The 27,394-nt window shown below is 27.1% G+C and overlaps 1 protein-coding gene across 2 annotated transcripts in view; it reads left to right on the forward strand.

The window, feature by feature from the left end:
- LOC100197320 (ubiquitin carboxyl-terminal hydrolase 32) overlaps positions 1-27,394 on the forward strand; it is a 104,879-nt gene that overhangs the window by 35,000 nt on the left and 42,485 nt on the right. For both annotated transcript variants that reach the window (XM_065808102.1, XM_065808103.1), the window contains exons 11-23: positions 4,475-4,536; positions 5,301-5,406; positions 5,838-6,059; positions 13,024-13,164; positions 13,262-13,504; positions 13,592-13,660; positions 16,209-16,290; positions 18,667-18,747; positions 21,681-21,819; positions 22,654-22,759; positions 22,866-22,969; positions 23,047-23,116; positions 25,402-25,461. In XM_065808102.1, coding sequence (XP_065664174.1) covers positions 4,475-4,536; positions 5,301-5,406; positions 5,838-6,059; positions 13,024-13,164; positions 13,262-13,504; positions 13,592-13,660; positions 16,209-16,290; positions 18,667-18,747; positions 21,681-21,819; positions 22,654-22,759; positions 22,866-22,969; positions 23,047-23,116; positions 25,402-25,461 — 1,485 coding nt within the window. The remainder of the gene's footprint in view (positions 1-4,474; positions 4,537-5,300; positions 5,407-5,837; positions 6,060-13,023; positions 13,165-13,261; positions 13,505-13,591; positions 13,661-16,208; positions 16,291-18,666; positions 18,748-21,680; positions 21,820-22,653; positions 22,760-22,865; positions 22,970-23,046; positions 23,117-25,401; positions 25,462-27,394) is intronic.

Genomic DNA, 27,394 nt, shown 5'->3' on the forward strand with positions numbered 1-27,394 from the left:
TTAATGCACTATCCATGGCCGAAAGTCATCCGTACAAATTGTCTTATTCTCATCAATGCCTTTAATTAATAATGCCCCAGGAGATTTAAATACAATATACACTTCTGATAAAATACACTTCAGATGAAATACAATTCACTCCTGATGGCTAAAGAAGAATGTGAGAAAGCTAATCAACTGACATGTTTTGTTACTTTCAATTAGCCTCTTTTTGCGAAAGTACGTGAATTAGTGGCAGCTTCCAATATTTATGATCTATCTTCGATTATTGTTCAACTTGGAGGTTTTTATTTATTATTGTCTTTCATGGGAGCTATTGGCCATATTATGTCTGGAAGTGGATTGGACGAGATTTGGGGAACTGTTCATGCAAAGGATTCCGTGGTTCACTTGGTGAATGGTCATGCCAATGCACGGGCACTTTAGGCATTCATGATTCAATTAGCGCTGGCAGTTGTTGTACTGCAGGAATTAATTGAACCTATCTAAGAAACTACTAAAGTTGAGATTAGCAATTTACATTCCCAGATTCTGAACAACATATCATCTGCAGAACATCTCAACGATGTCTGATCATCGATAACATATTAGGCAGAATAAATGCAGCAATGCAGTCTGCTGCTGCTTCAAGTCGAACTGCAAAATTAAGGGTACAATATTTTAATCAAGTGCAACTGATGAGACTGTTCATTAGAGCAGAACAAACTGGAGACTGGCAGCTGTACTTATATTGTGTGCATCAAATGTTACTACATTTTCGTGCATCAATTCACTTGCCTTATGCGAATTCCGCTCATTTATATTTACCACAGATGTTGTCGCATAAGTCCAGAATATCTCCAGAAGAATACTCAAAGTTTACAAATGATGGGTATTTTACTATTCACCGAACACATAAATTTTGGGTCGGCATTAGGACTGACATGACCATAGAGCAGGTATTTATGAGATCAATGAAGATATCAGGTGGGCTTTCACATGGAAGAGATTAGAATTAATTTTTCCAATATTCATTTAAAGCGGATGGATAAAGTTTTATTCTTGGGTTCCTTGACGGCTTCTGTGAAGGTTCATGGAATAGAAGTAATAAAAAAAATCTGCAGCGTTTCAATCTATTAATATGTACAGTCAAAACAGATAAAGAACTTGCAGCATGAATTAAGTACGAGTTGGGTTCGAGGCCTCTAGTACTTTTTGATGAGTCGCTTTTAATGCGAAAAAGTACCATTGCAACTTATTATTTATTAATTATTATTTTTATAAGGATTGATAACAGTTTATATTGTGTTGTAAATCTCGTCTAAACAACCACTAGAGAGTAATTAGCGGTTTATGTTTTTGATGAGTCGCTTTTAATGCGAAAAAGTTCAAAAGCAGTTCTATATGATTCAATAGAATCAATTGTGCATTGTTACAAAACAACACCTGATTCAAAAATTTTCATCGATGAAGGGTATCTACTTCAGCGCATTGTATGGATGAGACCAGCAACATATATGTAAATGTTATGTATTATATGTGCTAAGTCAATATGGAAAAAACTGTAGGGTTGTTTTTGATGGCTATTCTGATAGTCTACTTAATAACAAATTAGAAGAACACAAACAATGCCAGTCTAAAGCAGTTTTAGCAGATGCTATTTTTGACGAATCAATGACAGTTAATTTAACCCAGACAAATTTTCCTTCAAATCCTCACAACAAAACTAGATTCATTGAAGCCTTATCAGTGCGCCTTGCAGGTTCTGGAATTCATGTTAAACAGGCACCAGGAGATGCGGATACACTAATTATCAATAGAGCAATAAACTTGTCAAGACATGGGTTCAATGAACCTGTTGTAATTATAGGAGAAGACACAGATCTGTTAATTGTGGCTCTAGCAGATTCAACTATTAATATTTTCATGATGAAGCCTGGCAAAGATACTAAGCAAGACAAAGTTTATAGTGCGAACAAGCTGAAAGAAGGCCTTGGTGACTGCTCTAGGTAGTTGTTGTTTTTTACATGCAATGTCTGGATGTGATTTAACATCACTTCCTTACCATCAAGACAAAAAGAAAACCTTCAAATTGTTGCTTAACAGTGTGGATTTATGCAAAGTCATTTATGTATTTAACACACCAGAAGCCAAACACAATGAAGTTGCTCATGCTGGAGAACAATTTTTCCTAGCACTATATGGATCGAAAACCAATTTCACTTGATCATTTTCATTATTATGAGTATCTTTGCAGAGTAGTATCAAAACCAGTTCACAAAACATTCGATTTAGCTGTATTACCTCCAATCATTTCTAAAGCAAAGCAACATTCATTTCGTGTTTACCATCAAGGGCGGCAATGGCACGGTCATAACTTGGATCCACTGAGATGGGGTTGGAAAATGATAGGATCAAATTTCTTACCAACATCAAACCTCCAGGAAATTTGTTGCATCTTGTAAGCTGTAACAGCAAAACTGGATGCATTAGGAGTTGTGAATGTAAAATGTAATGTAAAATGAATGTCTAAAGAATATAATGATAATAGCAATTAAAATAACATAATTAAACTTTATTTTTAACAATAACAATAAAAAAAACTTTCTACATTCCTGGATTGCTCAAATCCTGCAAACATAAATGATGCTGACACATCTAATAAAGATAAAGGTTATGACAATGACCTAAATGAAGATGTCAATAGTTCAGATGAAGAGCTACTATGGTCATTTTGCAATCAAATATATTAAAGTTTGAGATAATATAATAATGATAATTTTGTAACATTTTGAAATATGTGTAGTTAAGCTATTGCTCAATATACAATGTGAAACAAGTATATTGAACAATAGCTTAACTACACATAATAGCTTAATACAAGTCTCAAAGACTTGTATACCTGTGGGTTTACAATAAGCAATTCCTTTGTATACCAATATATATAAAACATTTATTGAAAATTCATATTTGTTTCCCCAATGACAAATTACAAGACACAAAAGTTTTTAAAAGTGGTATACAAATTTTCATATTTTAATTTGGGTGCTATTTAACCAGCCATCTTGGATATTACCTACCATTTTTATTTTTTTACAAAAATAAAATTTTGAAAAATGAATTGCTTGACCTGAAAAACATTGTACTTCAATTTGATCAACAAGCTGAGATATTAAACATTTCAATTTTGAAGCCATTTTGGGCACCATCTTGGATTTTGACGTCCATTTTGTTTTTTCATAAAACTAAAAAGGTCAGAAATTATTTTCTTGACCTCATAAACGAAATAGTAAACACAAGACACATGTTTCTAAGTGATCTACAAGCTCTTATTTTAATTATTGTATTTTGAATGCTGTCTTGGATGCCATCTTGGATTTCAGATAATGCTCCACTCCAATTTTAGCCCATTTTTCTAATATGAATCAGGAGTGCATACAGAATATTTACAGCAATTTTTAGCTTGCTCCTATTTTTTTTGCGGTTCAAAACCTAATTTTACTGGCCTATAAAGTGAAATCAATTTTATTTAATTAACCTAAAGACCAAACCAACAAGTAATTACTAACTTCTATTGTTCTTAATAACAGGAATAATCAAAATTTAATTTTAAAATCCTAAAATAATTTAAAAAACGTGGTTTTTATCAATTTTGACTTGACCAAAAGCTAAAAAGCGTAACTAAAATATATAAAGCTTATGCAATTTTATTATGCAAGGAATGTAAACAAAAGTTTTGAAAAATTCAAAATCTTTGTTGTTTTTTTTATTGTGGCATTCAAATTTAAAAAATTATCAAAGTTAAGAAATAATTATAATTTATTAATTTTATAATTTATTAATTTTTATAATTATTAATTTGATTATTATTTTACAATTCGTTTATAGATTTTGTTGCATAATAGTTAAGTATCAAGCATTAATAATTCAAGTAATTAATGCTTTAAACCACCATTAACCACAAATTTCAAAAAAGTAATTAATGTTTTACAAATTAGAAACAACTAATTACTCAACTATAAGTTTATTTAAGTTTCATCTTTTTAACACAAAAATTTTCACAGTAAAAAGTTTTTTCTATAAATTGAAAAAAAAAGGTTTTAGATAGAGTTGCCCCAAAAATTTATAGAATCAGTATGTTTGGCTTTTAAAAAAATTAATTTTTAAAAAAAGTTTTTAAATTTTAGTTTTTTTTTTCAAAAACGAAGGGAAGGGGAATGTGTTTTTTTAGTTTTGTATAGTTGGTTAACACTCTTTGCTCACCATTTTTACAAAAAAAAAAAAAAAAAAAAAAAAGTTATTCCTAGAAATTTTCATCAGTTGCTTTTGTATCACAAAATGAAATCTTGACTGATTGTTTGCTGAAGTTGTTTGATGTATTTAACCAATCTAATTATGTTATTATAAATGTGTTATAAATTTGATTAGGATAGATAGAGGAAGTTTTTAACTTGGCTGACAACAAAAGTGTTATGATTTCATAATTTTTTTCCAGATTTGTCATATTTCATTTGGATTGCGTCCAGCATTAAAGGAAGAGGAGGGTTTGATAGTAGGGTAACCCATTTATTATTTCAATTTTGAATGTGGTTTACTATTATGTATTTATTACAAAGGTAGGGAACATCAAAACAAATGCAAATGTAGGTGGTAAGTGTAAATAATTTATGTGGTAAGGAAAATTTTTTAGTAGAATGTGTTAACTAAATATAAAGTTAAATAGATATAATATAAAGTATAATAAAGGATAATTTTAAATATAATATAATTAAATATAGTATATTAAAAGTATATTAAAGAATAAAGTCTAATAAATAAACAACATATTGTTAGCATATATTTCCTGAACATAATTTTACATATCTTGTGCAAAACAAACCTAACAAACCTAAACTAATTTATTATTAGTTAATATTTTAAACCTAAGCTAATAAACTGTTTATTTATTACTAAAACAAGTAATTTAATAGTTTTCTATTATGGTTATTGAAAATATTAAATGTCATAGTTACTAAATATCAAAAATTGATTGGTTTCTGGGACTTCTACTATTTTAAATTATTACAAAATTCTAATGGTTGCTATGTAAACACTTGTGGTTGCTATGTAAAGCATTATTTTTTCTTTTCAAAAAGTTTAATGTTTAATTTATAGTTATATGTGATCTCTTTGTAAAAAAAATATTATCTTACATTTTGTAATTACCTTAGATTTTGTATTTACCATGAAGTTATTTCCTTTGCCTAAAACTAATTTGTTTTTTTAACATAATTTTAACCTTTTTTTTTGTTTTTATTACAGCTGTGTAATTTATTTTTTAGTCGTTGGTTGGAGCGGGATACAAAAGAAGGACTTAATCCCAGCTCGCTTTATTATATTGTTTCAATGGATTGGTGGAAGATTTGGATGAATTATGTAAAATATGCGGTAGTCACTTATTTGTTATTTATAAATTAAAAGTTCATATTTTTGTTTATAAATTCACAAAGCTTTCTGTGAATAGATTCAGATTTAAGTAAAAATAAAATAAACAAAAAAATAACAAGTGATAATAAGAAGATTAATTATGAAAGTTTTATGCCTTAAAGAGTTCTTTAATTAGTGAGAGCAATCATACATATGAGGCTTATGAGTGATTGCTCAATTAAAAGGTATATTGTCTTGATTTGCTAATTTTTGCCATTTATGCCTTGATCAGGCATGTTGTATCATTTGCATCATAACCACAAGAATCAAATATTTTATTATATCTATATAAAATTATTTTTTTTATTTATTATTATATTTGCAGAACATTTCTTTATAAAAATTTTAACATTTTATTATAACATTATCTATATATATATATATTTTTTTAGGATATTGTTTCCCCTGAAATTATCTCTCAAAAATCTCCAGAAAAGCTTCACGAAAGTAAATTAAGTCTATCATCTTCTAATTCAAGTATATCAGGTGAAAGCTCTGCAAACAAATTACCTGCAAAGAGTTTAATGTTGTATGGTAATTCATCTAAAGAAGTAGTTGTAAAACCAGGATGTATTGACAACTATCAACTTTTAGTTCCAAACGATGGTAGAAAAGTAATTTATTTAATTCAAAATTCTACATATTTATAACAAGTTTATTCTTTTTTATATGTATATACACATGACATTATCCAGGAATAATTTTAATACAGAGCGTATACTATCTTAAGAGTTTCCAACCTCCAACTTCTTTTCCTACTTCCTCTTTTCCACCTCCTTTGTTAATTTCAGAGAAACCTGTGACAGTTGGGATCTGGAAAATTTTTATTACAATTCATGTTTTTATTTCGTGTCAGAGAATCATTTAATAGTTATAAAATACTTTTCAAAGCATAATGTCAATCACTATTGCTAATTTAAACTTATTGGCAATGTAATGAAATGATTTTTTTCTGTTGATTTATTGAAAACTTGTTCCTCCTTGCAGCGACCTTGTTTGGTTTGTGTTTCAGAGAATTGAGAAAGGGTTAAAACTACGCATTTAAAAAAGTAGCCTCCTTGACTTTAGTGGAAAAAAAAGCCTCCTTGACTCAGTTCTAGTGAAGGTGACTAAAAAAAAGTTGATTTGGTTTTGTTTTACAAAAGCATAGCATTTGGGACAAACTAAAAAGTAAAAGACTATCTATGACAAATAAAAATAGTAACATATTTAATGATAATATCAGGTGAAGGCTCTGCAAATAAATTACCTGTAAAGAGCTTAACGTTGCATGGGAATTTATCTAAAGAAATAGGTGTAAAACCAGGATTTATTGACAACTATCAACTTTTAGCTCCAAATAATGGTAGAAAAGTAATTTATTTAATTCAGAATTCTATAAATTTATTATTAAATACTAAAAAAAAGAAAAAGTTGGTACTTTAAGTTAATTAAATTTAATCTAAATTTTTAATATTACACAATATTGAATAAAATGTTGCAATATTAAATGAAATAATGCATATATACTAAATAGGTGTGTATATACTGAATTGGTCTGTATATACTAAATCAGCGTGTAATATGCTGAATCGGTGTGTATATACTGAATTGGTGTATAATATGCTGAATAGGTGTGTATATACTGAATAGGTGTGTATATACTGAATCAGTGTGTAATATGCTGAATCGGTGTGTATATACTGAATTGGTGTATAATATACTGAATAGGTGCATATATTAGAAGTATGACCAAGAGGCACATTTCACTTTCTCGGTAATAGCATAACGGCAAAATGAATTTTTATTTGTGTTAACAAAAAATTTTAATAATTTCAAATCAAAAAAAAAAAGATAAACTTTTACTTGTATCAACAGAAAATTTTAATTTTTCTAAATCAACAGAATTCCCCCATCAGCACAAATGAAAATTTAGTCCCAGCAGTCTGAAAATGCAAAAAATTCAAATTTTTGCTTTTATGGTGGGGACAGGGTTACTTACAAATAGGGATGTGCGAAACTAAGATTTTAAGTTCGAAACCATTCGAAACGAAACTAAGCCACTTTCGTTCGAATTCGATTCAATTCGAAAGTACGCTGCACTGATATTGATATTTGGTATTTAAATAGTAATAATTTATAGTGTGTGACAGAACACAAAACAGAAATGAAACATTATACATTTTATATTTAATAACCAATCATATTGCAGTTTTATAATGTAAACAAAATACTAAGCAACACAGACAAGACTCTAGAGTCAAATAAAAGTGAATGAAATCAAATGAGACTAGTATCATACAATACAATTACAATGTGTAATAATTCAAGTTAAAAAAAATCAAGTCAAGTACTTGCAATGCAGTGCAAAGAATAAAGACTAGGACTAGTATTATATTTACAGTTATAGTTTAACAGATAATACAATACAAGTAAAAGTACAATGCTATAATGAATGCAAATGCTATACAGTTATGTAAAGTAGTAGTACATGCATAGGCAATTGTTCCAGAAAGTCCGAGACCTTAATCTACAGTGTACTGTACTGACTGTGGCTGGCAGGGCAGTCTGGCTTCGGTACACTACTGCTATACTACAAATTTTCGTGAATAAAAATTAGTTCAGCCACATGCTCAGAGAGTAGATTACATTGCCTTCTTGTAACAATGTTACCAGACCTCGAGTTCAATCTCTCCGAATTTACAGAAGTTGCTGGAATAGCCAATAGTGCCCTCGCTATTCTTGAGAGTTTCAGCAGACGGTGATGATTAACTTTCCACCAATCAAGTACATTGGCGTTCCTTCCAATAGGAGGTTCAATCATATACATTCTGACCTCCTCTTGCACAGAAGCTGCATCATCAACTGGCAGCATCCTATTCGCAGTTGCTGTTGTAAGCATGCTGTTGAAGTCATCCCATAAACTATTAGCTTGGAGGCTGTAGCTGATGTCCGACCAGGACCTGAACCAGGACCAGCACTTCTAAAAGCAGGAGCGGAGCACCAGCACTAGCAGATGTTCCTACAAAGTATTATATAATATAAATAGATGTAAAACTAAAATAGCAAACAGAAATAAAAACCTATGCATTTTTGTTTTATTATTCATCTGTAATTAAATTAAACCACAATGCAGTAAATCTGAAAGTTAAATCTGAACTGCAGGCCATTACCATTACCATCAAGTCTTAATCTGTGTTAATCATGTAACATAAAACGTAATAGTTTTGGAATTGTACCTTGAATTAAGTTCGTGTCATAATCGCTCAAGGCACAATGTCCACCTCTACCAACACCAGTACCGCCACGAGATCGGAATTCCTTAGAGTACTGATGAAGACTGTCTACAACAGTAGCTTCCTGTTGTTCAGAGAAGAAGATGGATTTGTAGCGTGGATCAAGAAATGTACATGCTGCATCAGGCAAAGCTGATATGAATTGCGGAAATCGTCGGTCTAGTTTTAACTTTAATTTTCTAGCAATAAGTACACCACAACCCTTATGTGAAGGATCATTGATGAATTGCTGATTTAAGCCATGCAAAGCCAGAATTTTCATAGACAACGTTGGGTAGTTCTTGCCGCATAATTCAAGTCAAGTTATCAATTTTTTCACTTATTGCTAGCTCTGCAGATATAGCATCTTTTTCTTCGCATAATCTCTTCAGCATAAAGTAATCTGAGTTCCACCTAGTAGCAACATTGATTATCAGTTCTCGTTCTACCTTTCCTAATCGCTTCTGCTCTCTGTGCAAATTTGGTGTAGCCTGGCAGCTATGGTGATAATGTGAAAAAATTTTTTTGAAAAGGACAGTCTGCATTCCATCAATTTCACTCACGGCATCATTGATGGATAATTGTAAAGTGTGATCAAAACAAGAAAGATCATAAAATGATTGTGAGAGATTCATGGCGCTTTTCATATTACTGCCATTATCACGCAGCGCATAAATTGGAACAGTCCGAAGAAGCTCCCAATTATCAATAGTCTTGTCTAAAGATTCAAGAATGCTTTCGCTGGTATGTTCTCCTGGAAACGGCTTGTTTTCTAATGCAAATGTCTTTAGCTCAAATTCAGGGCTTACATATGACAGACAGAAATAAATAAATGGATCTTGCTCCCTCGAAGTCCACAGGTCAGTCGTGAATGAATATGAAGGAATATCTTCAAAATCTCGATATATTTCATTAGCGGTTTTCTGTTTTACACTACAATATAACTCAGGTACAACTGATTTTGAAAACAAAGTTCTGCTTGGCACCAGATATTGTGGTTCCATTAATTTCATCAGTTCTTTGAATCCTCTGCCTTCTACAAAGTTGTATGGCAACATGTCTAGAGCAAGCATGCGACCAACCGAATTCGTTATAGCGGTATTTGGATGACTTGACGACCAATGTGCTTTCTTATTAAAAAGGTCATCAATTTTACTTTGCTTCTTATTTTCATTTTTCAGTTCTTTTTCTGCAAGTTTTCCTTTTTGATTCTCTTCATTTCTCGCTACACACTCTTTATGCACTTGCGGATGAGCAGCACGTAAGTGAGCATAAAGACCTGTTGTTGCTCCAGTTGGACACTGAACAGGTAACTTGCATGTTCCTATTTTGCAAATGCCTATAATTCTATTGCCATTCGTTTTTTGTCTACTAAAAAATTCCCAGACAATACTTCGACAATTACCATGGTTACTATCTGCAATTGTGGAACTGTATAACTTTTTTCTTTCACTTTTAAACGATAAAATTCGATTAACTTTGGGTTCGCTTCGAAACAAAGATACTATACTTCGAAAATTCGAATTGTTCGAAACTAAAAAAAAAGCTTGATTCGAAACAAAACTAAAAGTCAGTTTCGAATTCGCAATCGAAGTTTCGAATTTCGCACATCACTACTTACAAATATTTCAAAAATACTTTGAGTGCTTTTTTTTGTATCTTGATCTATATGATTTTAGATTATGTTTGCATTGAAGTCATGTTGTATATTTTTGGTAAGTTAGGGTAAAAGAGGAGGAGTCAAAAAAAAAGTCAACAAGAATTTGTTGCAAAAAAATCTTATTGTTAAGTTTTTCATGTAGGAATAAGAATTGAAATTATATATAACATATATAAGTGTTGATTTGTCATTTAAAAGACAAAATTGTTGACTTAAATTTGAACAGAAAGAATTTAAACAAACACAAAACTATTTAGGCGGAAATGTGATTTTTAAAAGAGGGGGATGTATTTGATGTGAAATGAAGAGGAGGAGAAGGATAAGTTATAAGGATGTGTTTGTTGAAAAGTAATATTCTTGAAATATTCTTAAAAGATATAACAAGAAGATGTAAATATTTTCAATGATCAGAAAGGATTGCATGTTCAAAAAATGTTGTGCAAAAAAAAGCTTTGCAAAATAAAAAGTGAGTTAAGAAAAAAGATTCCATTAAGAAAAAAAGATTCCATTAAGAAACAAACAAAGGTTGGTTAGTGAAAATTTGAGGAAACAAAATGTTTAGATACTTATGATAATAGAGATTATAAGATATTGAAAAGTCTGATGTTGTTCCTATTTTTATTCACAAAAGTATTGAGAAAATATTAGCTCTAACTCAAATATGATTTGGAATAGATTTGGCTGCACTGAGTGCAAAGTTTTTGTTATAAATAACAGTTTGTGAAGCATTGATGGTTATTCTGTAAAAACAATTAAGAACAAGTTTAGATAAGTTTAGATTTCCGATGGCTTCACACCATGCCAGAATTATGTCACAGGAAGTTTGTTATTACCATACAATTTTTAGCCACAAATCAGTAGTTTGTGCCCTAATCTAATATCATTGCAATAAAGAAAGCTGGTTCATGCAATTGTGCGACTATGGCACAGTGATTAGAGCACTTGCTTTATAAGCAAGCACTCTAACCACTTTACTAACCACACATAAGTACTTTAAGTTTATTGAATTTAACCTAAGTTGTTATTATAATGCAATATGCAAATGTTGTAATATTAAATGAAACGTCGAGGTTTCTTTATCTTTAATCTTTTTTTAATTTGAACAGCATTTTGTTGAATAAATTGCTGGTTTAATGTGAGAGCTTCTTTTGCAAATGCATGAAAGCACAAAACAAATAGTGTCAAAAAGTAGTGTCAACTTTGAGCAAGAAGCGTCTTGCCCAATGTTCAATTGGTAAATAATATGACATTTTATCATATAATAAAGTCAGCTTTTATAGAAAATATAAAATATTGTTTGGTTTTAAAATGCTTTTCACTTAAAAATGAAATTCATAAATATAATTTTATTATGCTAACATTAAACGTTAAGAAGTAAAATTGTTGTGAAAAATCAGTTTTAATTGATAAAAATAATTAAAATAAAATTTTTTTAAATAACTTTATTTATCTTTTGATAACATCTGATAATGTTATACCAATGATTCTTTAGTTGTTTTTTTGTTTGTTTTTATAAACAAAATGTTTTAAATAAACTTTATTTATTTTGTTATTGTTTGTTTTATTTTTTTATATTATTTGATTCATGGTTTGTTTTTTATTCTATTTATTATTTTTTATATAGTTGATTGACTTTAATAAAGTTAATGCTTCAACAAAATATATTTAATATAAAACATTTTTTGTGATGCATATTATCAAAATTCTGAAAAAGTAAAAACTTTAAAATCAAAATTGAAATTATTTCAAAAATTATTTTTATTGCTTATTAAAATTTTATTATTGACCATTTTAATTGTTTTTAGAAGATACTTAGTATGTGAAATATGTTGAATAGTAATGTACATACTGAATAGGTGTGTCAGTGGCTATTCTAGAAAAATATTTGGGCAGCAATACCCCTGTGCCAGCGCCGTGACATAAGAAAATTTGGCGGAAAAAAAATTTGATCTTTGCTAACAAGTAGCTGTTATGAAGCAAATCTTAATACCTGATTAAAAATCAGGTATTAAGATTTAGAATTAAGCTGTTTTTGTGCACTGTATCTAATAATTTTTTACGAATGTTAATTCTATTAGGAAAGTTATGTCCTGGGCATAACAAATGAGTCATTATGGTAACTTTGGAACAGGCAATTAGTTCTACTAACCTTTTTCTCAAACTTTACATGTTTTTCTTCAAACCATGTCTGAAAAAAAAATTAGAATTAAAAAATATGGTTTAAAATTAAATTTTAAATCAATGATTTTTTACCTTTTCCTATAAAAAGTCTAAATATTATTTCTTATTATACAACTCATAAAAAATATCTATTATATGATTTTTAAACTTTTTTTCTCAGAACTTAATTTATATGTTTAATGATTACAACAATACTGATAAATTTTCAATAAAATGCATCTAAAATCTTTGTTTTGATGTGCATTCTCGAGGTGCTTTACTTTTGGCATCCAGCAATTATCTTTTCAAGTTCTAGCAATAATCCTTGATTGACCTTAAAAGTAATTTTTGGATTCAAAGCTTCAAAGCATTTGTAGACGTAAAAAAAAAAAGAAAAAACATAAGTTGACTACTGTCATAATAAAAATAAAGAGATAAATGTTTAAAACAAAGTCAAACATTTTTTTAGGTTGTAAAAAAAAATAATTTCATTTTTTGTTTTAGTTAGTAGTGTTAACGGGTGAAGGTGGAAAATTAAAATCCAATCAACTGCTTATATTAGGAACACATTATGAAGTTGTATCAGAACCAGTATGGAAAGCTTTATTGTCTTGGTATGGTGCAAATGTTGCGTTACCAAGAACTGTTAGTTAATTTTTTTGTTATCATTAAATATAATGAGTAATATAAAAAAATAAAATATAAATATAATATAAAATATAATAAAATAAAAATTTTTTAGGTTCTAAAAATACCAGGCTCCAAAGAAGCTGTTCTTGAGCTCTATCCCATTCAAGTGTTTCTTTATAGGCATATGCAACCTGCAAAACATTCAGTTTTTTATAATTCGGTTAATATTAATCATCTAATAAGTATGGTCTCTGGAAACAATGATCATAGTAATACAAGCCTGGAGTCAACTGTAATACCAAGAAGATATCTAGCATATACAGCTTCATTTAGTCGCAAAAATACTTTAAAACAGGTTCAAAACATGTTGTTTTTTTGTTGTTTTTAAATATATTTTCCTTTCCTATTGTTTTTAAAAGTTTTCTTTAATTTTTCACTAAAGATCTTGGAATTTATAAGCTCAAAGATGAAAGTAAACCTAAATGATTTGCGCTTGTGGAAAATGCAGGAGGTAAATAAATTTAGTTTTATGTATATAAAACATGTTGTTTTTTTCCAAAAAAACAACATGCCCTTAAACAAATAAAAAGTCAAGCAAAGTTTTACTAATTTTTGATCAGCAAACGTTAAGATAAAAGTTACATTAGCAACTTGATAGTTGATAAGCAACTTAGATTAATGGTCATGGGAGGGAATGTAAAAAAAAAAATATGTTTTTGAAGGATACAAAGGAAATATGGACTAATTTATCAAGTAACATTATTAATTCAATAATTAATTTTTATAGATTTTTTGTTTGTTTTGATCTTTAATCAAAATTTACCAATATAATGAATAGATCAAAGAAAATTGTTTTTAGCAGATTAGAATCTTCAGTTTCAACCAGTATTTTATTTTAACTGATTTTAGTTTTACTTGGTTTGACACATTTTCTTGTTCTATGACAGATTAAAGGCTTCACGCTCTATAGAGCTCTGTAAAAAAAAGCATTGGGTCTAGCATCTTAACCTAATATTCCCCCAGCTGAAGTTTCAATTTTAGACTGCGGTATCATTAAATAGTTAGCCTTAAAGTTGTTTAACAGCTTCATATGAAAGATTTATGCTTATTGAGTCACAAGAACTGTTTAGTAATGTAACTAGATTAGTTAGGGATCCATTTAGCTTAGTAATAAGTCTGACAGGCTGTTCAATTGTTTAACCTTGATTTGAATATTGGAATAGTATTGGATACTGTTTTAATGAATTTACCCATTAGTATCTGGTTTTAACATCCTTTTTTCTGTTAGGTGTCTAAGGGTAAAAAAAAAGTTTAAGAACGCTTTTTATTGTTCATTTTTATTTTAAAATCATTTGCTTCTATCTTAATTGCTGCATAGTTTCTGTTGTGTTCTTCTAGATTAGATTTGCATATACTAATAGGGAAGAATAGTTTTTTTTTAACTCCTATTCTGAGACATTTATAATGTGTTTAATAATACATACACCATTTGTGTTTGTGAATGGAAATTTTTTTATATTTATATTTTTCGTTTGCTACAAAAGCAGTAAGTTTATAACCTTTTTATGTGTAAATAGGTGGTAGGCACTCATAAGGTCTACTGAATATACTGTTTATTGCTACCTTGTTCTAGTAGTATTCTAGAACAAGAGTAAAAGTTCAGAGTATGTATGTTTATAGTGTTACAGTAATCGATTACTAAAGAAGGTTTTTTTTGATAAGTTTGCAACAAAGCTCTACAGTTATTTAGGAGGAAAACAATTTCATTATTATTAAATTCTGTATTCAGGTTACCTTGTTAAGATATTTCAATTAGAATGAGTTAAGATTTATTTGATTGGGTTAGATTCCACAAATAAGTTAATTGTTCCTCCAAAATTAAGTGTAAGGATTGAGTGTTTTAACTCATAAAATGTATATTAAAATACATTCAATACATAAAATTTATATTCTAATAATAAGTAAAATTAGTTGTCTTTTTACAAAGGACTTAGTTGAATAAGGTTGGTTGCCAAGGTGAATTATCTGCAAAACAAATAGGTTTTCTATTGAATTTAATATTTTTATCAGACAAATCATTACAGAGAAATGAATGATCAGAAAGGTCAGACAAACTGATATTTTAATAATTATCACATAAAGCCTGACATTTGATTTATATAAGTTAAAATTGTGGCTGTGTGCGTTATTTAGATTTATATAAGTTAAAATTGTGGCTGTGTGCGTTATTTAGATTTATATAAGTTAAAATTGTGGCTGTGTGCGTTATTTAGATTTATATAAGTTAAAATTGTGGCTGTGTGCGTTATTTAGATTTATATAAGTTAAAATTGTGGCTGTGTGCGTTATTTAGATTTATATTGTTGCTATACTTATTTCATGTTGCTGCGCCTGGTGTTTTATTTTAGATGATTTGGTTTTATGCTGTGATTTTAATTTAATTTGCTACTTAAAGACAGACGCCTAGTGTCCCTTTTTCCACAGGTATTACATGTTGAGTTTTGGGTATTAAATTTTTTGTGTTGTTGTTCTTTACACGAAATATAAGTGTAGCCAAAAAAATAGGGCAGTGTTCAGGTTGGCAAAATGTTTTCGTGTCTTCAATTGCAACTTTAAAAGTTGTTGCTTTGACAATTATAAATTAAAAATTTTTACATAAGGGTCAAATATAACACTAAATTTAAAAAAAAATGAAGCACTTTTATTTTTAACTATCTTATCTACACACAAAAAAAAAGATTTGTGAGCAAATCTATTTTTATGATGTATGCAACAACATATATAGAACATATATATGTAATAGTTATAACAATAATAATTATTGTAATAACATGAAGAATATTTTATAATACAGAGAATCTGTAATAATATAAAAAAAAGGTTCAGTGACAATTTTGATAAAAATCTAAGGAAATAAAAAGGTTTGTAATAAATTTTCAATTGTATAAAGTAGTTTATTTTATATATATATATATATATATATATATATATATATATATATATTTATATATATATATATTTATTTATATATATATATATATAATTGTAATTTTTATTAGAAAAGTCTAGTTCTTTTGGAAGAAGAAGATAAATCAGTTGAAGATTTAGAACTCAAAGATGGAAGTCATCTTCTTATTGAAAGTATATTTTACTGTTGTTATTTATGTTTTTACACAACATTTGTGGTAACTCAACAAAAATCTCATTCATTCATTTACAACCCTTGTTTAGAATGCATAATGTATAGTTATATTTTGTTGTTAATATCAAATGCGTAATACATAAATATAATGGGATATCATAAAATTATTTTTAATTTTATTTTGTATTTTTATAGTTTTTATTGACATTAAAAGTACAAAATATTTTAGAAATTTTTTTTGGTTTTTCAATATATAAAACAATATATTTCTTTGATATAACTAATTAATATAGAACTGTTAAATTCTTTTTTTGTCAATAAAAACTAAATATATAAAATCATACAAATATGTGATTTTTGTTTCTAATATTTACAGTTTTAAGACATTACTTTCTAGCAAAAAGAAAAATTTTGTTTAGATCTATAATCAAAATTTACCAAAATGTTGAACTGATCAAAGGAAATTTTTATTTAACAGAGAATTAACATTAGAATCATCAGTTTTAACCATCATTTCAGTTTTAACCCATATATTTTTTAAATGATTTTAACTTTACTTAGTTTTTGCAAGTATTGCAAATGCATGTTTTAAATGCTGTACTGTGGACTAATTGGTATTAAAAAGGACTATTTTTCTCATATAACACTTGTAAATATAAATTCAGATGTTGCAAGAGTTTCCATTATTTATATATTGTGCAGGTTTATAACTTTTAGATTTAAGCAAGCCTCGTAATAAATGGTGTATTTGTCAAATGACATATTCAGTTAGTTTATCAAAAAAAAAACAGTTAAAATATTATAAATGTTTAGTTAGAAGTAATCAAACCCAATTTTTAGGCTAAGTTTTTTTCACACTTTCTCAACTTTTTTAAAGTTTTGAACATCAAAAATTTAGAACAATTGATAACTGCATAGAATTTGTTGTTGTTGCTGTAGTTTCTCTATGAAATGAAACATAGAAGTGTAAATAAATATTCAAAAAAAAAAAATTGTTACCTTTGCACACATCATAAAAATAGGTTTTAGGTAAGAGTTTCCAATTTAATTTAATGCAACTTTTATCATAGAAATTTCAGAACTTCATGGACATAGATACTGCTTCTACTTCATAGTCTACTTAAATACCTAAAAATTTAATGGCAGACTATTTTAAAAATAGAAAAAAAAATAAGGCTTAATCTATTACATAAACTACTATTACATATTACATAAACTACTATTTAATTACATATTACATAAACTACTATTTAATTACATATTACATAAACTACTATTTATTAGATGTTTTTAGACTCTGCACTAAAGTTTCTCTTTTTGCAAATCAATTTGAAAACATTTGAGCTGACTTGAAAACAATTCACAAATTGCCATGAATTTTTTGCTATATTCAGTATATCTTGACACTTTCTGCATGTCGGACATGTTTTTACTGATATTAAATAAGTTTTTTTTTTTTTAATATTAATTTTTTTAATAAGTTTTAATTTAAAAATTGTGTTAAATAATTATAAAAATTTACCCCTTTGATAACTGTTCACAGATATTGAGAATTTGGGTTTTGCATTTGTTTAAGGAACTATTACTTTAGTGTTGACTACATTTTTTTTTTTCAGCATTTCTTCAATCACCAACAACAACCATTTTCTGATTCAACAAATTGTTTTGTTTTAGTTAGGTTTAGTAGATTTATTATATCAATAGTTTTTAATTAATATTTAAATTAATTTTTAATTAATATTTAATTAATTTTTAATTAATTTTTAATATTTAATTAATTTTTAATTAATTTTTAATTAATATTTAAAGTTAATAAAGAAAGTATGAAAATAAAATTTATTTAGTATGAAAATTGTGCTCGATTACTTTTAACTAAACATTTATAATAATTTAATTGTTGTTTTATTTTGATGTATTAACATAATAGTACCCACTAAATGCCTTATTGATGTACTGATCAATAAAGTATGTACTGAACAATCAAGTAATATACTGAACAATCAATTTATGTACTGAACAATTGAGGTATGTACTGAATAATCTATGTATGTACTTAAGTCCCCACAAATGATTTTAGTGTCAGACTGACATGACAGAGTCGTGTGTCTACTAATTTTTTTTTTTTTTCTTTTAACCCTTAATTTAATTTCTTAATTTTAAAAATATAAACTAATAAACTTTGCTGGCTGTTCTGCAAGTAAACAAGTTAAGCTTGGTACCACTAAAGAAACGGTGGGGATTCTACTTAGTGAGTTTTCTACCACAAATCACTACTGCACTAACTTTATTGTTATTTTATTATAAAATTTAATGATAAACTTAGTTTTTTTGTTTTTTTCTTTAAAATTTTAACAATAAACTTTGTTGTGGTTCAGTTCGAAATCAAGACCTAAGTTGGCCAGAAGAAATGAATGTTGTAGTTGCGACACGAAATTTTAAAGAGCGTTCTTATACAGGTATTCAAAATAACATAGCATAAAAACATTTTTTGGTTTATGTAAAATTATTATTTATTATTTTGGTATTATAAAAATAATTAATATAATAATATTTAGCATTTAGTAAAACAATACACATTAATGTATGCTGCCAGGTTCTAAGTGTTTATTCCTAATTTATATCATAATAAGATATTAAAAAAAGTTTATATCATAATATGATATTAAAAAAAACATTATTATTAAATCATAAGTTAGAGTTTGTGATGTATTTGTTTATAAAATACTATACTGCTTCAAATCTGGTCAATAGCTGGAGTCTTATTTATTTTCAACGATTTTATTGCAATTTTTAGTTCTTTATAGTTGAAATTAAAACTGCAATTTAGATTTGTAGTATAAGTTTGCAAAGAGTACAAATATTTGTTAATATCATGAAGTATTGTATTTTTTCTTGTAAGAATTGACATTTTTGATTTTTAAAAAGTCCTTAAACCTAAAATAATGATTTATCTTTAAAATCTCCAACTTAATATGGATCTAACACACTAAGGACCATTTGTTGAATTTTTTTTATAAAGGAAGTAAAAGATAAATATGAGTTTATCTTTGATGTTTCCCTTACTATTTATTTCCCTACTATTTATTTCCCTTCGACTGCTGCATGTGTTTCATTAAAAATGCACCTTTTCAGAAAAAATAATTTCTTCTTTACATTTGACCTATTTGAGCTTAATTTTTTAAAAATGTTCCTTAAAAATTCTAAAATTTTCACATTCTAAATTTTTAATCGCTTTTAATCGCTTTTAATTTTTAATCGCTTTTAATCAAGCTTGATTAAAAGCTAGGTATAAAAAAAATTTACTGGTAAAATAATAAAAATATATACACATTAAAATATAGAAAAACATCGTTATTTTTTTCAATTACTTTCAAAAAGAATTTATTTATTTCTATTCTGTTATTTTTTTTAATAAAGTTTTTTAATAAAATAAGATTTTAAGTAAAAAAAAAAGAATTAGAATATTATAAAACACTATTAATGCTGTAAATCTATTAAAACAACATCCAAAATTTTTACCTCTGCCTTCATAAGAAAATTATAATTTTAAATCGCAAAGAAAACAATCTGCTCAATAAAAAAGACGAAATATTATCTAAGTGTCGACATTCCAAAAAATTTCTACTGTCCTCTTTTGATACCGGAGAATAAATAGTTAGGGGAGAGTGGGGCACCATGACACACTTTTGGTTTTTGCTTAGTAACAATTTTTTTTAAATACCTTTTTTTTTTAAGTTAAGTAAATACTTAGCTTTAAAAAAAATACTTATTAAATTTACCATATTTTTTCAAAATTTTAAATTTATAAAGAAAAGAACAAGTTTTTCATTTATCAATCCATAATACTAAACCAATATAGAAGATATTTACATCTTAAAGTTCAATATAGAAGATGTTTACATCAAAAAACAAAAATATAAAATGAGTAAAAAGATAATTGTTTTCTAATAAAAACATTAAAAATGAAATCAAGAGGATTTTCAGGATATTTGGTTGTAGTTAATGTTGAACTCTTGCATTAGTCCCCAGATGTAGTCTTCTCTCATTTTCTCATTGCAATAGCCATTGCTCTATCTCCTACTTTAATTTTATCATGCCTTGGTACCTCCACTTTATTTCCTTTACATCTTCGTGAAATTGCTCATTTTGTTCTTTGAAGTTATTGCCAACAAAAACCTCTAGTTTTTGCTCCAGATAACATTAATAGCTCCAGAAGGTTTAAAGCAAGATACTTTGATTCCTGATTTCACAAACTGCTTTATTAATGCAAACTTAATATGTAGTGGGGAGTTGAGCACAATTTGGGATCATTTAGTGGCTACCATTTTTTGTTTTGAGTTCCAACTTTAAATTCTGTTTTTTGCCCCAAGTTCTTTTTTTTTTTTTTGTATTGTTCTAAGATTGCTCTTATCCTAAGTCACAAAAGCATAGAAATTCAATAAATGGAGACAAAAAAGCTATCCTACTTTTCTGCAATAATTTCCCAGGAGGATTTTTTGTATTGCATAGCTTTCAGACGACTTTCAGTCATACTGAACATACTGAAGTGGTTTTTTGGCTCCAACTAGATCCATGAATTGTAAATTTTTAATGACCTTTTTACATTTTTAAGCCACCATTCAAGTGTCTTTTTACAATGCTCAGTAATGAAGTAATGAAGAGCCCAGGGTTTGCTTTGGTCTCCAACTGGCATTTTAAAATATTTTTTGTAGGCTTCACAACCTAGGATGAAAGCTTTGATAGAGAACTTTCTGCCTCTTTTTTTTATTTTATTTATTCACATATGTAATAGAAGGAATCAGGATGGCATAAACAGTTTCTAGAAGCCATTCGAAAACATTTAAATGAATTTGAAATTTAAAACATATATTTATATATATTTTATGTGTAATTTTGATCAAATTTAGTATCAATTTGTTTGATTTAAATGCAAAAAAGTCTTTTCAATATCATAGTTGATTACAGAATAAAAACTAAAATCCAAAATAAATTTTAAATAAAATAAATCTTTCAATAAAATAAGTTAAAAAAAATATATTAAAAAAATTGTCCCAAAAACATAACTTGCCAGTAGTTCAGGCTGTAAATATGTAAAGTTACTACTTCTTAATCAAAAATCTTTGTAAATTTAAATTTATCATTTTAATTAAAAATTGATTTAAGCAAATAAGATTTTTATTTAAGTATGCAATAAATATAGTAATATAATAATAGCACTTTGTAACATTTTTTGGCATAAAGAGGGTTTCCGAATCTGCCTAAGTTCAAATACAAAACAGAGTGAGTAGTGTTAGGATATCAAGATCAAACAGATATATGAATAATATAAATAAAAATTTGAACTTAGTCTGTGTTTTAATGTTATAACTGTTTTAATGTTATGTTTTAGGTTTACTTGAAAAAGGGGCAACTGGTCTTCACAACCTTGGCAACACTTGTTTCATGAATTCTGCAATTCAATGTCTCAGTAACACAAATCCATTAACTAAATACTTTCTATCAAAATTTTTTTTATATGAGCTTAACAAGTAAGTGAAATATTTTTTTTTTCAACTTTTTTATATTAGTAATAATAGATATAAGTATCTGTAAATAATAAAATGTTAATAGAATTATTAAAAATAGTAATATATGTATAATGATAACTTTTATTGTTATTATCATTGTTGTTGTTGTTGTTGTTGTTTTTATACTGTAGACTTATGTCTGCATAAAACAATGGTATCATACTAAAATCAAGATTAGGGCAAAATGTTAAGGTGCAAAAATAAAAATTTAGTTAAAAGAGTTAGTTTCATTTCCACATTTTATATACTGAAATCTATTTAAATATGAGATTTTATAATAGACTCTTGGTCTTAATAATAGATGGAGAAAAAAAGTAGTTACTGTTGTTTCTCAAAATCAATTTACTCACACTTTGTACTTTATAAAAATTCACTCCTCATATATCTTCTAAATGTTAAGGTTTTGGCAGTATTCAATTACAAGGAAAAACAATGTAAAAAAAAGTTATTTTTTACCAATCTTCTTTTTCTTTTTTTTAAAGTCTCCTAAACGTATTTATTGTAGTAAGTAACATATTTACTGTTACTGTAGTAAGTACACAAATATGTAGTAACTTATTATGTATTTTAAAACATATTTTTACTGTGCAGACTTATTTTGTTTTTGGTAAATTTTTTAAAAGTGTTTTTAGTAAATTTTAGGGTTTCACATATTAGAAATATACTTTTTCTTAGAAATTTTTATTAGAAATAAATTTTTTCAATAAATATTTATGGTTTAATGAAAAATGAGTTTTGATAAACAGTTATCATAATTATAATCATATTTTTATTGAAGCCATTTTCATTTTGCAGAACAAATCGATTAGGCATGAAAGGTGTGTTAGCAAAGAAGTATGGTGATCTCACAGCTGATCTATGGAGCGGTTTTTATAGGAGTATAGCCCCAGTTAAACTACGTGTAAATTTTTTGCTAATCATAATTGTGTTTTGTTTTAAACTTGTTGAAATTTTATTTTTGAATAATTTTTTATTATTTCACAAATAATTCATTTAATATGCTTTAGTTTACAATAGGAAAATATGCACCTTGCTTCAATGGTTTCCAACAGCACGACTCACAAGAGTTGCTTTCTTTTTTGCTTGATGGACTGCATGAAGATCTTAATAGGTTTGTAATGAATAAGTAATTGCAAAACAACAAGTAGATATTAAGCTCTTATAATATATTTATAAATTGCTTTATAGAGTTCATGACAAACCTTACGTTGAATTAAAAGATAGCAATGGAAGACCAGATGATGAAGTTGCTTATGAAGTTTGTTTAATATTTTAGTTTTTAACTTAAAGTTTTTTAAATATTTAATAATAATATAGGATTACACTAAGTCTTAAAAAGTTTTAAAATTTAGTGCTTTAAATAAAGTAGTTTGAATTTCTTTTTTTCTTTTTTTTTTGAAATCCTGAAAAGTTTAAATTTTTGTTCTAAACATAAAAAATAGAAATGTTCTATTTTATAGCAGACCTTAATACCCCTTTATGTAAAGTAATATTGTATATAAATTAAAAAAGTAATTATTGTATATATAATTAGTTATGTGTTGATAAAAATAAAAGCATTTCAACACTAGATTCAATAAATTTGTATATATTTCAGGTTTTCAATACAGTTTTAAGCAAAATTTGAAAAACTTTTCCCACAAAAATATAACCAGATTTTGGGATTTATATCCCAAAGACTACCTAATACTACATATTATCAAAGGATTTCTTACAAAACTAGTGTCATACTATCAAAGGATTTCCTGTTGCATCAAGTGCTTTTTTTTTTTTTTACATGTACTCTTTAAAGTTTTTTGATCTTGAAGTAAAGATAGCTTCTGGTTTTGAGTGACAAAACTCCTCAGAAAAATCATACTTCAGTAGTTGGTTTAAGATTTATAATAAGTTTTTCTTTTTTTCAATAAATACATCATTGCCAAAAACCAGCACTACTACCTAGTGAGCTAAATAACAGGTAAGCCTTACAAACTATAAAGTAAAGTTTACCCATTATTTGTCATTTATGTTCATTATTGCATTTAAAGCTTTAATAGAGAAGAAATCATTTGCTGGAACATTTACCCCAACAAATCTTTTCAGGAACTAAGGCATGCGACAGATAGCAATAAATGCGCTGGCTTCTTTCTTTTTTTTTTTTTTTGAAGCTTTTTTTGTTTAGTCACTATGTTGTGGATGCCTTGGGTTATGTAAAGGTAAGAATGTATATTGCATCTTCAATAAATCTTGCCTTTTGATATGCACCTGGTTGGTGTTATTTAAAGTCTGGTATATCTGCTCCCAGAAAAAGCATAGTAAGTTTACAAACTATTTGATAGTCATTTTCATATTGTGTTAAGAGACTCTAAAATCAAATGATTATTTATAGTGATCGATGCCAAAGACCTATTGTGGCTAATAATAGGATATATTTAAAGTTTAATGTATATATAAGAGTGATATTTAAGATGCATCATACATTAGCAATGACTCGACCTATAAGCCTATCCCATCAGTAAACATCTATCCATTAATCAATCTAACCATCAGGCAAATAATCTGTTAAATAAATTGACATCAGCAGATGCATTGATATTGGCTAATATGACAAACCACTACTGGTGTATTGGCGCACCTTATATATGTTTATTACCTACCTTATACTATTATATTACCCTTATATATTAAACCCTATTATTACTCAATGGACAGTTGGCATTGGTAAATTGCTAATTATTTAGCATTATCTTAGAAAACTAATCTGAAACTTTTGAGTTTTTTAATCAAGTTTAGTGGTATGTCCCTATTTAACCTTCTCGCAGATATTAGACACAGATATTGTTTCTTTAATCTCTCTTTTTAACCTTTTACTTTTCCTCCTTGTGATAAACATACACTTTTGTATCATCATCTGGTTAAGATACACTAATGATAAATATTTTTTACAAGTTCTGTAAAAAAAATTTGTCATTAGTGTATCATAATACAATAGAAAATCTTTTCACAGGCTCGCAAGTCAACATGTGAAAATGTATAGTTTATTGAACTGAACCTACACTGTAGTGTACAATAATATCACAAGTAAAAATGAAAAGCTCTTCAACTGATCCTGCACGTAATGTATACTGTATAGTTTTTTAATAGTCCAAAAATTAAAATTATATCATTTAGTTCTAATCATCCCAGATACCTAAAATTAGAAATTTTCTAAAATCTAAACAAAACAAACAAATCTAAAAAATCTTTTATGCCAAACTTTTTTTTTAAGTTAATACTCATAAGTACTCTATAATAAATACATGGTGCATTCTTTAGATACTGCCATGCATAGTTCCATAAATGCTAACATAAGATGCTTCCATAAACTTTTTTTTAACGATTTTTTTTTTAATGTTGTGTTTTTAAATTTTCTTACAATAAGAAAATTAATGACAAATAAGGGAGGAGCAAAAAATTGTTTAATTTATTTCAGTGAGTGGTTTGATTTAAGTTGATTGTTTAGTAAATGTTCAAGTTCTGTTTTAATTAATAAAATTCAAATGTAAACTTTTTTACTATTTTAAGGCATGGCAAAATCATATAAAACGAAATCAATCTATTGTTGTGGATTTGTTCCAAGGACAAGTAATATTTTTTTAATATTGTTTATAAACTTTTATATTATTATTATTATATTTTTATACATGAGTATTTGTTATCAAAACCTTAATGTTTGTGTTGAAAAGCTTGCTCAAGGTAATTAATTTCCCATAATGCTTTGATACTTATGTGTATAAACATTTTATTAAAATTATTTAATACAACACTATTTGCAATAATAATATAAATAGTATAGTTTTACGTCAAAAATTAAAACAAATTCACCTAAATGTACAAAGAAGTAAAATGCAATAAAATAATAAATGGAGTAGTAGCATTATGGAAAACAATTTAATGTATATTTGTGTTTGCTCGATTTATTTCTTTGAATTATTTGAAGTATCAGATCAGTTAAGTGCAACCCACTTTTTTTAAAAAATCATTTATAATTTTGCAACCTTTACAATTTTTAGAAATTTCAAATTTGCTTGCATTCACTGGAATGTTGTCAGACACCAAGTCAGATGACAAATGCCTTTGACAAATTTTCTAATTAAATTTATTAGATTAAACATTAAACACATTCATGTGTTTAATGGAGAGTAAACACAATTAGAGTATAGTATAAAACATATTTTTATTTTGAATTAAAAACAGTATTATTTTTTATAATTTATAGTAAGAGGAACAAAAACAGAAAAGTTAGTTTTTTTGTTTCTATATATTATAGTTATATGTATATATATATATTTTATATATATATATTTCTCTATATTATAGTTCTATATATATATATATATATATATATATATATATATATATATATATATATATATATATATATACATATATATATATATATACATATATATATATATATATATATATATATATATATATATATATATATATATATATATATATATATATATATATACAGTGTCCTCAATAAAAAATGGGACAGCATGATTTTTTTTAAAAAAGCAAAAAAAAATTATTTTTTCTCAAATATTTTTTAACTTTATTTAAATTATGTCAAATAATAACTTTTATTACACAATATTTGCCGTTAAAAATAAATATAAAGTCAATAAAACAGTAAGACTTATAACAAAACTATGGAATTAGTAAAAATCAACTTAAATAGGAAAATTCATTTTTTTTTAAAAAGAATGGTAAAATTGAGTATGTTTTCTAATTTTTTACATCTATATAGAATGCTTAATGCTATTACATTTTCCCTTGATACAACTAAATAGAAGTTCAATCAGTTTTAAGTATAATATTCATTTTTAATACTTGGTCGTATAACCTTTTCCATCAATAACCGCTTGGAATCTGTGGGGCATGCTTTCAACTAGTTTTGTTAACAAGCTAACTTCCAGTAAATTCCAACCTTTTAAAAGTGTCAAAAATAATTCATCTTCATTACAAGGTTTTCTGTCTTTTAGTTTAGAATCTAATATAGACCACAGGTTCTCAATTGGATTAAGATCAGGTGATTGTGCCGGCCACTCAAAGGTAGGTATACCAGCCTTTTGTATATATATTTAATTTTTTTTTGCTGAAATATATAGTTTCCATCTGGAAATAGATGTGTTATACTAGGTTTTAATTGGTGAACTAAAATATAATGGTACTTATGTTGATCCATAATTCCTTCAACTCTGTACAGGTTTCCCACTCCATGAGCAGCAAATGCACCCCAAACCATGATTTTTTTGTCATGTTTTACTGTGGCACGTGTGCACTCTGGATTATATGGTTCACCTTTTTTTTTCCAGATTCTTTTTTGATTACCATATTGTAGCACAAAAGGTGATTCATCTGTCCATATGACACGTTTCCATTGATCTGAAGTCCAGCTTAAATGATCTCTGCACCATTTTAATCTCTTAATATGATTTTTCTTGTTTATAAAAGGCTTTTTTGTTTGCCACCCTGAAGTAAACTCTTCACCTTTCTTTATTCTTGTAAC

The sequence above is a fragment of the Hydra vulgaris genome, chromosome 10 (assembly GCF_038396675.1).
Source record: "Hydra vulgaris chromosome 10, alternate assembly HydraT2T_AEP".
NCBI classification, from domain to species: Eukaryota; Metazoa; Cnidaria; class Hydrozoa; order Anthoathecata; family Hydridae; genus Hydra; species Hydra vulgaris.